The sequence below is a fragment of the Rhipicephalus microplus genome, chromosome 2 (genome assembly GCF_043290135.1).
Source record: "Rhipicephalus microplus isolate Deutch F79 chromosome 2, USDA_Rmic, whole genome shotgun sequence".
In the NCBI taxonomy this organism is placed as follows: domain Eukaryota; kingdom Metazoa; phylum Arthropoda; class Arachnida; order Ixodida; family Ixodidae; genus Rhipicephalus; species Rhipicephalus microplus.
This window is the reverse complement of record NC_134701.1, coordinates 38,071,483-38,084,113: the sequence shown is the minus strand read 5'-3', so window position 1 is coordinate 38,084,113 and position 12,631 is coordinate 38,071,483. Positions and strand designations below refer to the sequence as shown.

The window sequence follows — 12,631 nt, the reverse complement described above, 5'->3', positions numbered from 1 at the left end:
CGCTGCCTTTACTTTCTTGAGGCGTACGGCAAGGTCATCCCTTATAATAGAGAAGTCAGCCCCGGTGTCGACTAAAGCTTTGACTTGTTGTCCGCCCACAATAACGTTAAAACCTGCGGTCACAGTTTCGTCGGTATTACTTCTTGTCGGCTTTACAGCGTCCTGAGGTGGGAATAATGGGGGCTTTTTTTCTTCGTCTTGACAGCCTGCAACCTTACCCCCTGAGGTCGCCACCTTCAGTTTCCCTGGTGTGGGCTGAGTGACCTCGCTCCTCTGGTGTCGGCAAAAGTGCGGTGCTGCAACGAAGGTGACTGGGCAGGAGAAAGAGAGCGTAGTCGATGTCGGAAGCCCGGCTCGTAATCAGTTATAATCTCGTCATCACTGTTACGGCGGCCGTCAAATGGGGGTCGAGGTACCAGAGGTCCTTGAGAACCGACATCGCCACGGGGGGATACGTACTCGTTGGCATGTCGACTGTCAAACCTTGGCCTGAGAGGGCGAAACGGATCGGCGTGGTGCCAGCAATAGCGGCCTATGTCAGGCCCTCGAAACTCTTAAGTTCAAGTGCTCACCTGTAGGGGGCGAAAAAATGAACCGCGGTGCGTTTTTGCTTCAAACGCCCCGAGTGGATTTACTAACACCTCTCGCCAATCGCGCTATTGCACTTTTTTGCAGAAGTGCCCTCGTTGGGGCCAAGTTTTAATTTTAAAATGATCAAATACAACAATTTTTCGTGCCGCAACACAAAAAACACCTTGTTCGTCTAGCAAGTAGTTTTTCCTAAACATGTGCTGCGTCATTATTTTTGGTAATAGCTTTTGCTCCAGGTGACTCGAGGTCAGCAGCAGCCTATTGACATCATTATCCTCATTTCAAAGTTTGCGGCGGCCAACGGTTGCGATGGCAGGTAACGGCTCGTGGTATGTTCGGATGTGTCTCGGACTGTTCCGTTTCGCTATAAATATTTCGAGCCTCTGCCGGCCGACACACTCTTTCTCGTTCTGTTTATTTTGACTCGTTCAAATGCTTTCGCGAAGGGAATTCAAGTGACTTCCGGGGAAGGAAGCGACCAATGAAGCTCTCATTGGATGAACACCCGTTGCAAGCCCGGGCCGGTGAGTAGAAACCACTTCAGTTTTCTAAGGACGGTTGTTTGCGGGAATAGTTGGCTCATTTCAACATATGTAGTTTTTTTTCAGTGACTGCGTAGGCGTCACATGGTGGCAGCGCATTGGAATATTAAATTTTAAAATTGTTTATTGTCTCAATCAGTAACCGGAAAAACGTGCGTTACTTGCGGCGTGGCTTCACGTGGGAACGAGTAGCTTACTCAATAGTTAATTCTGAAATTATATCACCAGGTAACACCAACCAGGCCGTTGCGATGAAAGAAGGCAAATAAATCACTGTCACCTCGAATGTGTCTTCGTAGCTATCCCATATAATAGTGTAAAAAACCTACTTGTTAATGATTTACTGCAGTCGCGTTTGAAAAATATCACATAATTATGGGTCTGGTTTTGCTATAGTGTGACAAAGAAAGCGTGACATAAGTGAGAAATACTTCTTTTTCTGCCACAACCTCCTGGTCCACCTGACATGGAAGCAGCTGTGTACAATGGGCAAGGAACCTACTACATGACATGCCTTGTGAAGAAGCAGCCCTGATTGATACACGTGTTATGAGGTACCATTACATATATGTACAAATACTGCTGTTTACTAGTTAACTGAGTTTATTTGCTTACTTTGAAAAATTTCATGCATTGCTTATGCATTCAATACATACATTATTATCTGGTGATGTTACTTGTTTTTCCAGACTGCCATGCAACGACAGGATGACTACCCCCGAATATCCACTCTGCAAGGATGTTGAAACATCTGAATGTCCACTACAACAAGCCATCTCGAACTCCACTCATGTAATGCTGTATTTGTGAATGCTTTACCGTGCATATCGTGAAGGGGTGCTTTATATTGGCTACAAGCATTGGCTGTCTATCGTGGCATGGAGTCTACATTTCAATAATGTTGAAACTGTAACACTATTAGTTACATTATGTGGCACTGCTGAGCTCAACAACACACTGTTTGATTCCAGCCACAGTGGCCATATTCTGATGGGGGTGACGTGCTGAAACACTTGTGTGCTTAAGGGTTTGTTCGATTCACCTGCACCACATGATCCATTTTACAAAGTGCTGTACTTTGCTATTCGTTTCAGTGGCGCAGCGATGGCATCTTCTAAATCGTGCCATTCATTTAAAAAAGCTCAGGAGAGGTACAGCACCAAAATTAGTTCATGACTTTCCTGTACCTTCTGCTCTGATGGCGCTGGTTTGGTGCAGCCGCACGTACAGCTGAACGAACAACATAGCATTAGACGTAGGTACTGTACCCACCTTTGCGAATGTGGCGTGTTTTGCCACGATGTTTGCACCTCATTAAATTAAGCCAACAAAAATAAGGATTCTACCTTGTCGGCACCTTGTCATTTACTTGTGATGCCGCACTGCTGAACTCAAGCTGCACAAGTACTGAACTTCTCGTGCACAGCTGTGAAACAGTTTCAATTGGTACAGGCGAACTAAACTGACCCTTAAAAGATGGAAGCTTGAAAATATGAAAAAATCTGTTAACATAAGGTGTCAGAGCAAATGTTTCGACAAGCACTCTTGTCTCCTGTGATGCTACAATGTCATTTGTCTGAACCCCAGGAAGCCAGAATCAATCTAAATTTGCCCACAACTGTACGACTCACAATCACTTCATAGTTGGCATGTGAATCGTCAGAAATTAATATTTGCAAAATGAACACTACAGCACTGAGAGGAATTAACAGGCTTTCCGACATTTAGCTGTGCCTTGTGACAGTTTACGAACAACACCCAGAACTGTTTTGTCTTAACTGTGTTTAGCTCGTACAAGTTTACAAAAACATGTGCCAGAGGTCATAAACCTGCACTCAATTGCTTTAGCTTTGCACATATGTTCAATGGGCTCCTAAAATAATAAATCATAAAGGTCATGAGCACTTGCAGTACAGCTTCCTCAAAGACGTGAATGTTGTCGTGAGGAGCAAGCTTGTGTTCATTGCATGTGGTACTGTTTTTTTTCCTATAGCAGTGAAACGTCCCAGATTTCTTTGAGCGCATCTGCTTCTGTTTGAATTAAGTTGTCATAACTATAGTGTCTACCACTACGAGGTGAAATTATGTGCACTACGATCTTGAAAAAATCTAGGAAATCGCACTGGTAGTTGAAACATACATGATCTGATCTTGACTTATTCACAGCCACACTGCAAGATAGTACATAATTCAAGTCCTAACCTCTAAAAGTAGCAGGGAGAAAACTACTTCAGCTTTCAAGCACAAGTATACTGAATAAGTAAACAATAACAAGTGTGTAATAAATGTGACCTTTATTGATCCAATATTCAGAGAGATTCACATCATGTACCACCAACTGATTTCAGGAGTGCTTGCTTGCAAGAGAGTACTCAAGTTCTATCAATATGTCTATGCAAAAATAAGATTGTGCTCAGAGCTGAGCAAATAGTGTTCTGTAAGAGCATCAACAAAGTTGTAAAAACAACAAAATTGTACAATGCAGGCCGAAAACTTATTTTCTTAAAATTTGGTCTTTTCGATCTGTGGGCACACACCTTATAAGTGTTCCTTTAGCATACATATTCACTGCATACTCAGCAGACCGGTCGTTACTCGCGACGAAAAATTCTAGCTGTAGTAACTGTGTAACTTAACTATAACAATAAATGTAGCAAGCCTGAAATATGTTTAGGCCCATCACCTAAATACATATCACCTACGATATCGGGTCACGGCTGAGAATTAAAACTCGTGCATACCCTGTCGACACGACACTGCACAATTGTGAAGTATTCAATTTATCATTGCAGAGCGAGAAAATTTCAGAACTGCACGCATCCGCAATTGCTTAATTAACAAATTTAGCAAAACTACATTGCTCTCACTGCGCGAGCTATCTATGGACAATGTGCAAGTTTTCTTGCCGATTCTACATCATGCATTCACTTCACTTCAAGATCAACACTACTTGGCAAGCGCCGCATCTGACGGCAAAATCGGATTCTTGTCCTGAAGCCACGCTATTAAACTCGAGCGCCGCAGCACAATGAGAGCGACGTTCATTCAGCGATCTCGATGTTCAGTTATATGCATGTGCTTGTTAGCTTTCAAGCGTCTTTACACACGGGTTGAAAGCTTTCGATATGTATGTGTGACTTGTTTTGTTCCGACCCGCCCATATACATTGATTGTACCGGCTTGGACACTCGCAACGAACGATGCAAACCTTACTTGATTGACGTTGTTTTTGCCAGTCGAGGCCAGCTAGGTCACCTGGCGATAATTACAGACGCGAAACGCGATTTAGCAACGAAAACAAAAGAGCAGAGGAAGCGAGCAGCGCGAACCAGCCGCCGCCCCCCCCCTCACCTGCAACAAAAAAACACAAAAAACTTAAGTTTGTTTATTAGTAATGATAGTACTACCAGCGCCATCTGGCCTCGCGGTATTACAGTTCAGTACGCCGCCGCTACATATTTGCATGTTATTTTAATACAACAGCCCAAAGGTAGAGTTTCCGTTCTCTAAACTGGTAGGTGTTCTGTGGCTATGTGGCCTACACCTCCTCAGTTGACTCAGAGTGGAAGCCTGTCGACAGTGCGCCAGGTGTCTGTTCGGCGAAGCTGTGGATGCCGTGATGACTCCTCACGTGATGATGGCCATGGCAGGCCAGAAGACGACTGGTCATATGGGGGCTGGATGGGTGGGCGCCACGATGTCTCCCCCTGTGGTGGTGACTAAGGAACAGTTGCAGGTGGCGGGTAGTATGAAGGCGGAACAGGTGGGGAGCTTCCAAGGGCGGTGGCGTACGTCATGGGACGTTGCTCGGGGGCAGGATCAGCTGCCGAGATTGTTGGCGGATTTCGTCACAGACGACCTGAGCGACAGATGCCATGGGTGTATCCACTACCAGCCCAGCTCCTCCACCAGTGTCACAGTGCAACGCGAACAAAAGATGACAGCAGCTTACGGCAGCGAAAAAAGCGCGTTCAGGATCAGCTGTACAGCAAGACACCTGCTTCGTAGTCGTCCCGAAAACCACCTGACCCACTAGCTGGAATCTACAAAACATTCCTATCATCGTTCTCTTTCATATTGCCACGTACCATTCCTCAACCTTTGTTATCGCCCCAATACACTACACAATTCTCAGCGCGAACCGCGCCTGCAGTTTCCGAGACGCTTCAGGACTTTAGTAGATCATTTCGATAAGATCATGCCTACTCCGCGAACTGTACAGGTTATTCTGGAACAATCGTCACCGCCAGCAATAACGCTAGAACATTCGATGGCAAGAGTATAAATGCCGACGCACTTCGCCGCTTGTCAGTAGTTGATCGATGGCCGACGCTCCGTTCACTGCTCTCTGTGCAAGACTGCTACTGTAATCAGACTTTCCGTTTATATATATATATATATATATATATATATATATATATATATATATATATATATATATATATATATATATATATATATATATATATATATATATATATATATATATATATATATATATATATATATATATATATATATATATATATATATATATATATATCTTGAAAGTCTTCCTGGATTCCGGTCGAGTTATAAGTCACCAGAAAAAGCGAACGAGCAAACGAAAAACGATGCTTTATTGCCAACGTTACGGCCGGGGACCGGCCTTCGTCAGGGCATACGTCAACGTATACGTCAGGGCATACGTCACCGTATACGTCAACGTATACGTCAGGGCAGTGCCTCCTAGAATTTGCAAGGCCCCTTCACTCCCTTCGTTTCCTTGTCTGACGTCAGCACACCTAGCCCGACGAACTGGTGGGCATTGTGAGGACCGGTTGGGGAATGCAGGCTCAGTGACTCCCTTCGTTAGGGCGAGCCTGATAGAACTTGTTTGACCCTGGCAAAGCGAGGTTCTACGCTGCACAAGAATTTTGAAATAGTGCTGGTGGACGTTCTTCAGAGATATGTGCAAGTTCTGGCCCTGGCTGTGTTATTTGGAGTCCAAGCAGTGAAGTTTGTTCGCGTGAAATTACCAGGAAGTTCAGAGGATGGGCCGCTGCTGCGTACCGAACTGTCGTGGAAATTATGACGGTGGACCGAAGGTCCGCTTGTTCTCCTTCCCTAAATACGACCGCAGGATAAAATGGAAACGCGCTATTCGTCGCGAGGACGTCGACATCGACACTCTGCGTGATCCGAAGGTAAGCATTTAAAATTTTTACCGATAAACCTTCACATAAAGCGAATTCTGTGTCACAGATCTGTGCTAGTGCAGTGCATTACGGAGCAGCGTCACTCTAGATTTCAATCCTTGCTAAATATAACGTTCTAGAATGTAATCAGGCAAAAAAACATATATAAAATGTTGCTAAAATATTTTAAAACATTATTTTTGCTTTTGCATATCGCAGGTCTGCGAACTTCATTTCAAAGCAGAGTATTTGAGGACTACCACCACTTACACGGATGGCAACGGAAAGTCTATAGAAGTTCCAATGAGCCTTACTCGACTAACCGAAGATGCAGTGCCGATGATGTTTCCGAACAGCCCCGCTTATCTATCCGACTGTGCTCCCGTTCGCAAGGAGCCTGACGCAAAACGGAAGCACCGTGAGGCAGACCAGCTACAAAAGGGCCTTCAGATGTCGCTTGTTTCGCACGAAGAGGAGGAACGCAAGAATAGAGTGGCATCTTTCGAGCAGCTCGTGTCACAACTCTCACAACTTAAGTTGTCCGACTATTAGATAGTGAGCAGCACGGAAGCTGCAGTTATGTTTCTGCATATTCAGAGTAGCACACTACCTCCGGAGGTGGAACGTTCTGTGGTTGTTTCCGATGAATTGCACATTTCTGCCTACTGGAAAAAGATGAAGCTGCACATTGGTGATGTTCCCATTCCTGAAAAACTAGAGGACATTCGGAGCTTGTACACTATTCTTGAAAGTGTGGAGCATTTCAATGCTCCAGACGTCTGCGAAAAAAAAATTGAAAGCCTGCTTCTACATTATTTTTTCTATTCTTGATGACCTGTCTGATGGTGACCTCTTACCAGAAGAGAAAGTAGAAGCGTTCGAGTTTCTGAAGGAACAGTTGCGCCTTCTTCTTAAAGAGCGAGGAGCTATGAGATATTCTTCAGATATTCTTATATTAGCTAGCATTTTTCATACGATCTCTCCTCACGCATAAAATTCGTTCGCAACACTGGGAAATTAATGTTACCTTATCCTTCCACAATATTAAGGCTGTGCAGCAAGTACAATGCAAGTCCTGCAAACGAACAAAGCGATGAAGGCTTTTTGCAGTACATTACAAAAAAGTGAGCCTTCTAAAGCCACACGAAAGAGTCGTAACGCTCATGTTAGATGAAATCCACATCCAGCAATATTTTGAGTATAGGGGTTGCTAGATAACAGGGACGGAATCGATTTCCTCTGAAGCGGCAAAAACAACACACGTGTTCATGACAAATTCATTCCTTTCTGCGCACAAAGATGTGGTACACATCCTTCCTGTTTTCAGCATTGAAGCCAGCCATTTGCACGACATGCTGAAAAAAGTAATTTTGGGTCTTGAAAAAGCGGGACTTACAGTAATTGCCGTTATCACTGATAACAACGCTGTGAACCGAAAAGAAATGTCATTTGTTTTTCAAAAAACAACACAATAGACATTGTTTACCCACATCCAGCAGACAATTCAAGGCCGCTATTTGTTGTTGTCGATACCGTGCATTTAATAAAGTGCATCCTTAACAACTGGTTTAACCAGGAAAATGAAGGCTGTTCCATTTTTTTATCCCGAATTTTCAAGTACGACATCACAGGTGCAAGTGAAGAAAGCAACATTTGAGACACTTCGTGAACTGTACGCTTCCGAGCAACACAATCTCTGGAAGCTTGGATATGGACTTACTTATAAGGCTTTGAACCCCTCTAACATCGAAAGACAAAACGTGAAGCTAGCACTGAAAGTGATCAGTCCATTTATTGCAGAAGCACTAAAAACTTATGGTGCAAAGCTTGGTTTGAGTTGTGCCCGAGAAACTGCTGAATTTATTGAATTAATACACAAGTGGTGGTGCGTTGTGAACACTAAGACACCATCGAAAGGGAAGCACCTAAGAAATCCTCTTCAAGCACCCGTAAGAAGTATGGAGGACATGCAGCTGCAGTTTATTAATGCATTTGTGAACTGGCTTGATACTTGGGAAAACTGGAAGATTGGCCCTGGCCGTGCAGAACTGTTAACCACGGAGACGCACTCGGCGCTACGTCTCACGTCGTACTCCTTGATCGAAGTCAGTCGGTATTGCCTGGAGGAGCTAGGTTTTGAATATGTCTTGCTTGCAAAGTTTTAGACAGCCTCGAGGAGAGGTTTGGTCGTTACCGTCGGCTATGTGGATCCAACTACCATATTTCCGTCCAACAAATATTTGAATCAGAAGCAAAACTGAGGCTTCAGAACTCGCTGGTTTTTCTAGATATGAAAGAACTGACCCAACCTAGCAGTATTGTGTTTGATGCAGCCAAGGTGATAGAAGAATATGGCATCAAGTTGACTGAAGAGGACGTGAAATCAAAAAAGGAAAGCTTGTCTGCAATAGTGTAGGTATATTGCAGGTTACTGCGCCCACGCCACTCTCAGGAAAATTCTCTATGAAGATTGTGCGGCCAACATCACGAGACAAGATAGGAATATACCGATGGTTGATGATATGCTAATCGAAGGCCTCACAAGAGGGGCCCTAAAATTTCCCCAACCAGTAGTAATAAGTGCTGTTCTGCACACACAAATCGTGCTTGAAAAGCTGACCTCGAAAGAGAACACCGCCCGGTTTCATGCAGCACGGCACCAAAGGCAGCTTCTTCTCAGTGTGGTGAAGTACCTTTTAATTGACAATGAAGATTTGGACATTTGTTGCAAAGGACACTATCCGGAGACAGTGCTTCACAACAACTTGTGGGCAGCCACCAACACCTTACTGAAAAACTACGTCCAAATGAAAACCGACAAGTTAACGGTGGTAACGAAGGGCGCAACACTGAAGAGGAAACTGAAAACGCTCAATTAAGCTACCTTTAAGGTCTTGAAGATTCACGTTAGAATAAATAAATGATGTCGTCTCCATGAAATATATTGGATAGTACTTTATTTCTTTTTATTCAAAAAAATCGAAATGCGCCATACCATATTCTGGTACACTTCAAACGCTACGGGTTTCGGGCACATTATTCAAAGCTTCTTTTAGCATGTCTTAGTTTGACATAACTTGCCCTCAAATTTATATCTGCACGCTTGGCAGAAAAGTACATATATGTGATTAGCACTCTGCGACTTGTGGAAGGCAACCCCACACACATCTAGTGCATGGAAGTGAGTAGAGCCTGGACAGCTAGCAGACAAACTTTTTCGCGAGGCATGGCCCACTCGGGCAAGGTGCGTGACGTCACGGAGGGAGTGCGCAGGCCTTAACCTGTTCTAGGTGGCTTTGGTCAGGGCATACGTCAACGTACGTCACGTATGCCCTGACGAAGGCCGGTCCCCGGCCGTAACGTTGGCAATAAAGCATCGTTTTTTGTTTTTTGCTCGTTCGCTTCTTCTGGTGACATATATATATATATATATATATATATATATATATATATATATATATATATATATATATATATATATATATATATATATATATATATATATATATATATATATATAGTCTAGTAGATCCTCCGTGAGCGGTCACAACGTGGTTTATTTCGACGTTTCGGCCTAGAGTCTGGCCTTCATCAGGAATAAAGATACAGTTTGTCGGTGCTCAGCTTTATACAATCTCAAATCAGAGGGCAAGGTAAGAGGGAAAAAAAGAAAAGAAAAAAAAGGAAAGAAAAGAAAAGGAAAGAAAAAAAGAAAAAAGAGAAAAATAATATACGGTGAACGCCCCTCGGGTGCCCCCCTTCCACTTTTCCCTCCACTCCCCCCCATCTCTCTCCCCCCTCTCCCCTTCACCTTTCTAATGTCAGCGGTCTGTGTATGTTTCCGTTCACTAGCGCATTCCTCCCGATCAGACGGTCCCTCCTGGCACTGGCGGTTCGGTGTGGGGCAAAAAAGAGCTTTTCAGGAAGTCCTAAGCCTTTAACTGCTCGGGGTCCCGTAAACAATTCGTCGTAGAAGGACGGGGGCCGCGTATTGTGGCAGAGGCTGGTCAGCGGGCATTTTAGGAAGTTCTAAGCCTTTAACTACTCCGCGCCCTGTCAACATTTCGTCGTAAAAATAGGGGTGCCCCGTATTGCGGTAGGCTGTGCAAGCGCGTGCAATGCGAATTCCTGGCCCGCTTCTAAATTACGCGTGTCGTGGGGGCCTCCCGGCTGTGGACATGGTTGCTGTTGGGCATGTCGTGCATGGCACAATTGATTGGGTAGTAAAATAAAACAGAAAACAGACGACAGCTGCACTTAGGAAGAGTAGTTACACTTGGAATTGTTTTAGGTTGTCCAGTGCCCTTCGCAGCTGCAGTGCCGTGAACTCAGTTACTATTTTCATCGTTGCCGTTATTGTTTTCTAATGCTTTAATTGCTGCAAGTGTACCAGGATTCTCATTTATTCCTCTATCGAGGGTGTTAAATCGGTGGATAAGGTATGACTCTCGTTGTTCACGTTCTCGATTTGATTTAAATCCCGTCTCTAAGAGCGTTACTGATAGTTTGTCGAATGCATGGTCGGGAAGATTGAGATGTTTTGATAGAGGTAGACTTGGGGCTGATTTCGCATGGGCTCTGTGATTATTGAAGCGAATCCTAAATGGTGTTTCTGTTTGTCCGATGTACTGCATACCACACACGTTGCATTCGAGTAGGTACACCACATTAGAAGAATCGCATGTTAGGTTTCCTCGTATGTTAATCAAAAACTTGGATTGCGTGCTGGTTGCTTTGTCTGTTTCTCGCATCGCCTTACATACAAGACATCGTGGCTTTAAGCAAGGGCGGCATGAATTATTGGGGGGTGATGTGCTAATTTGGGAGTGGACAAGGGTGTCTTTGAGGTTACGTGGTCGTCGGTAAACGACGCCTGGAGCGGATGGGAATGCGCGTTTCAGACGTTCGCTTTGTTCCAGAATGTTGTAATGTCGTTTAAGGATTTTGTTTACATTGGGGAAGTTTGTGCTGTAAGTCAAGCAGAGGTTTGTTCGTTGTGGGTCTTCTCGTGGTGGTCGCTTCATAAGTAAGTCTTCACGCTTTAGTTTTCTCGCTTTTTGAACAGCGTCATTAATTACATGTGGGGGGTATTTTTGTTGCTCGAGCATAAGTTTTAGCCTCTGTGAGCTCGTGTCAAAGTCAGCGTCTCTAGAGCAGATTCGCTTAAACCGGTGAGCCTGGCTGTATGGAATACTGTTTTTACAGTGGCGTGGGTGATCGCTTTGGTAATGAAGGTATTGTTGTCGATCCGTTGGTTTGCGATATAGGGTTGTAGAGAGCTTCTCTTCTTCTATCGTTATGGTAACATCAAGAAAATTTACGGTAACTTGCGAGTATGTGTGTGTGAAGTGTATGTTCGGGTGTACAGCATTGTAAGTGTCTATAAAGCTGAGAAGTTCGTCCTCGCTGTGGGTCCAAATAAGAAAGATGTCGTCTATGTATCTTCTGTATAACATTGGTTTCAAGGAACTTTGTGCAAGAAATTCAGATTCTAGCTTTCCCATAAATATGTTGGCATAATTAGGTGCCATTTTGGTGCCCATAGCGGTCCCGCTGATTTGTCGAAAATACTCTTGGTTAAACTCGAATGAATTTAATTCGAGGACCATCCTCGTCAATGTTGCAATGGCAGAGAAATCTGGGGTGTTAGATTGTCTATGGTTTGTGTACATGCTTCTTAGTGCAGCTATGCCGTCATCGTGAGGAATATTTGTATATAATGAAGAGACATCAAGGGTAACCAAGTACGAGTTTTTCGGCACACAGATACCCGCAATGTCTCGAAGAAAATGTGTGGTGTCTTTTATGTACGACGCGAGGGTGCATGGAATGTGGCTTATTAGTTTGTCCACGTACCCTGATATGGGTTCAGTTATTGTACCGATGCCTGATATGATTGGTCGACCTGGGTTACCGGGTTTATGAATTTTTGGGAGGATGTAGAAGCGACCTGGACGAGGGTATGCTGCTTGCATCAGTTTGTGGTCAGTGTTGGTTATCTTTTCTGCGTCCAACAGTTTCTTTAGTTCTGTTGATACGATACGTTTGTATTCGTCTGTCGGATCACCTGGGAGGCGTTCGTAAAATCTTGAGTCGTCTAGTTGGCGGTATGCTTCTTGTAGGTAGTTGTTTGTATTAAGGACTACAATTGCTCCTCCTTTGTCAGCGGGTTTTATTGTTATGTCTGTCCTAGATGCCAAATTTTTCATGCTTATTTTTTCAGATTTCGTCAAGTTTTCTCGGTTTCCTTTCTGTCTGTGGTATTCGTGTACTATATCTTTCTGTACTGCGGTGATATAAAGGTCCAAGCACTTGTCTCGA

General features: G+C 44.0%; 1 protein-coding gene across 1 annotated transcript; it reads left to right on the top strand.

Moving 5' to 3' along the window:
• The first annotated feature begins 5,865 nt into the window (after window positions 1-5,865).
• Window positions 5,866-7,058, top strand: LOC142784739 (uncharacterized). Its single transcript, XM_075883242.1, has 2 exons — window positions 5,866-6,319; window positions 6,530-7,058. Exons 1-2 carry the CDS (start codon window positions 6,167-6,169, stop codon window positions 6,860-6,862), a joined length of 486 nt encoding a protein of 161 aa, XP_075739357.1. The 5' UTR covers window positions 5,866-6,166; the 3' UTR covers window positions 6,863-7,058.
• Window positions 7,059-12,631: the final 5,573 nt, after the last annotated feature.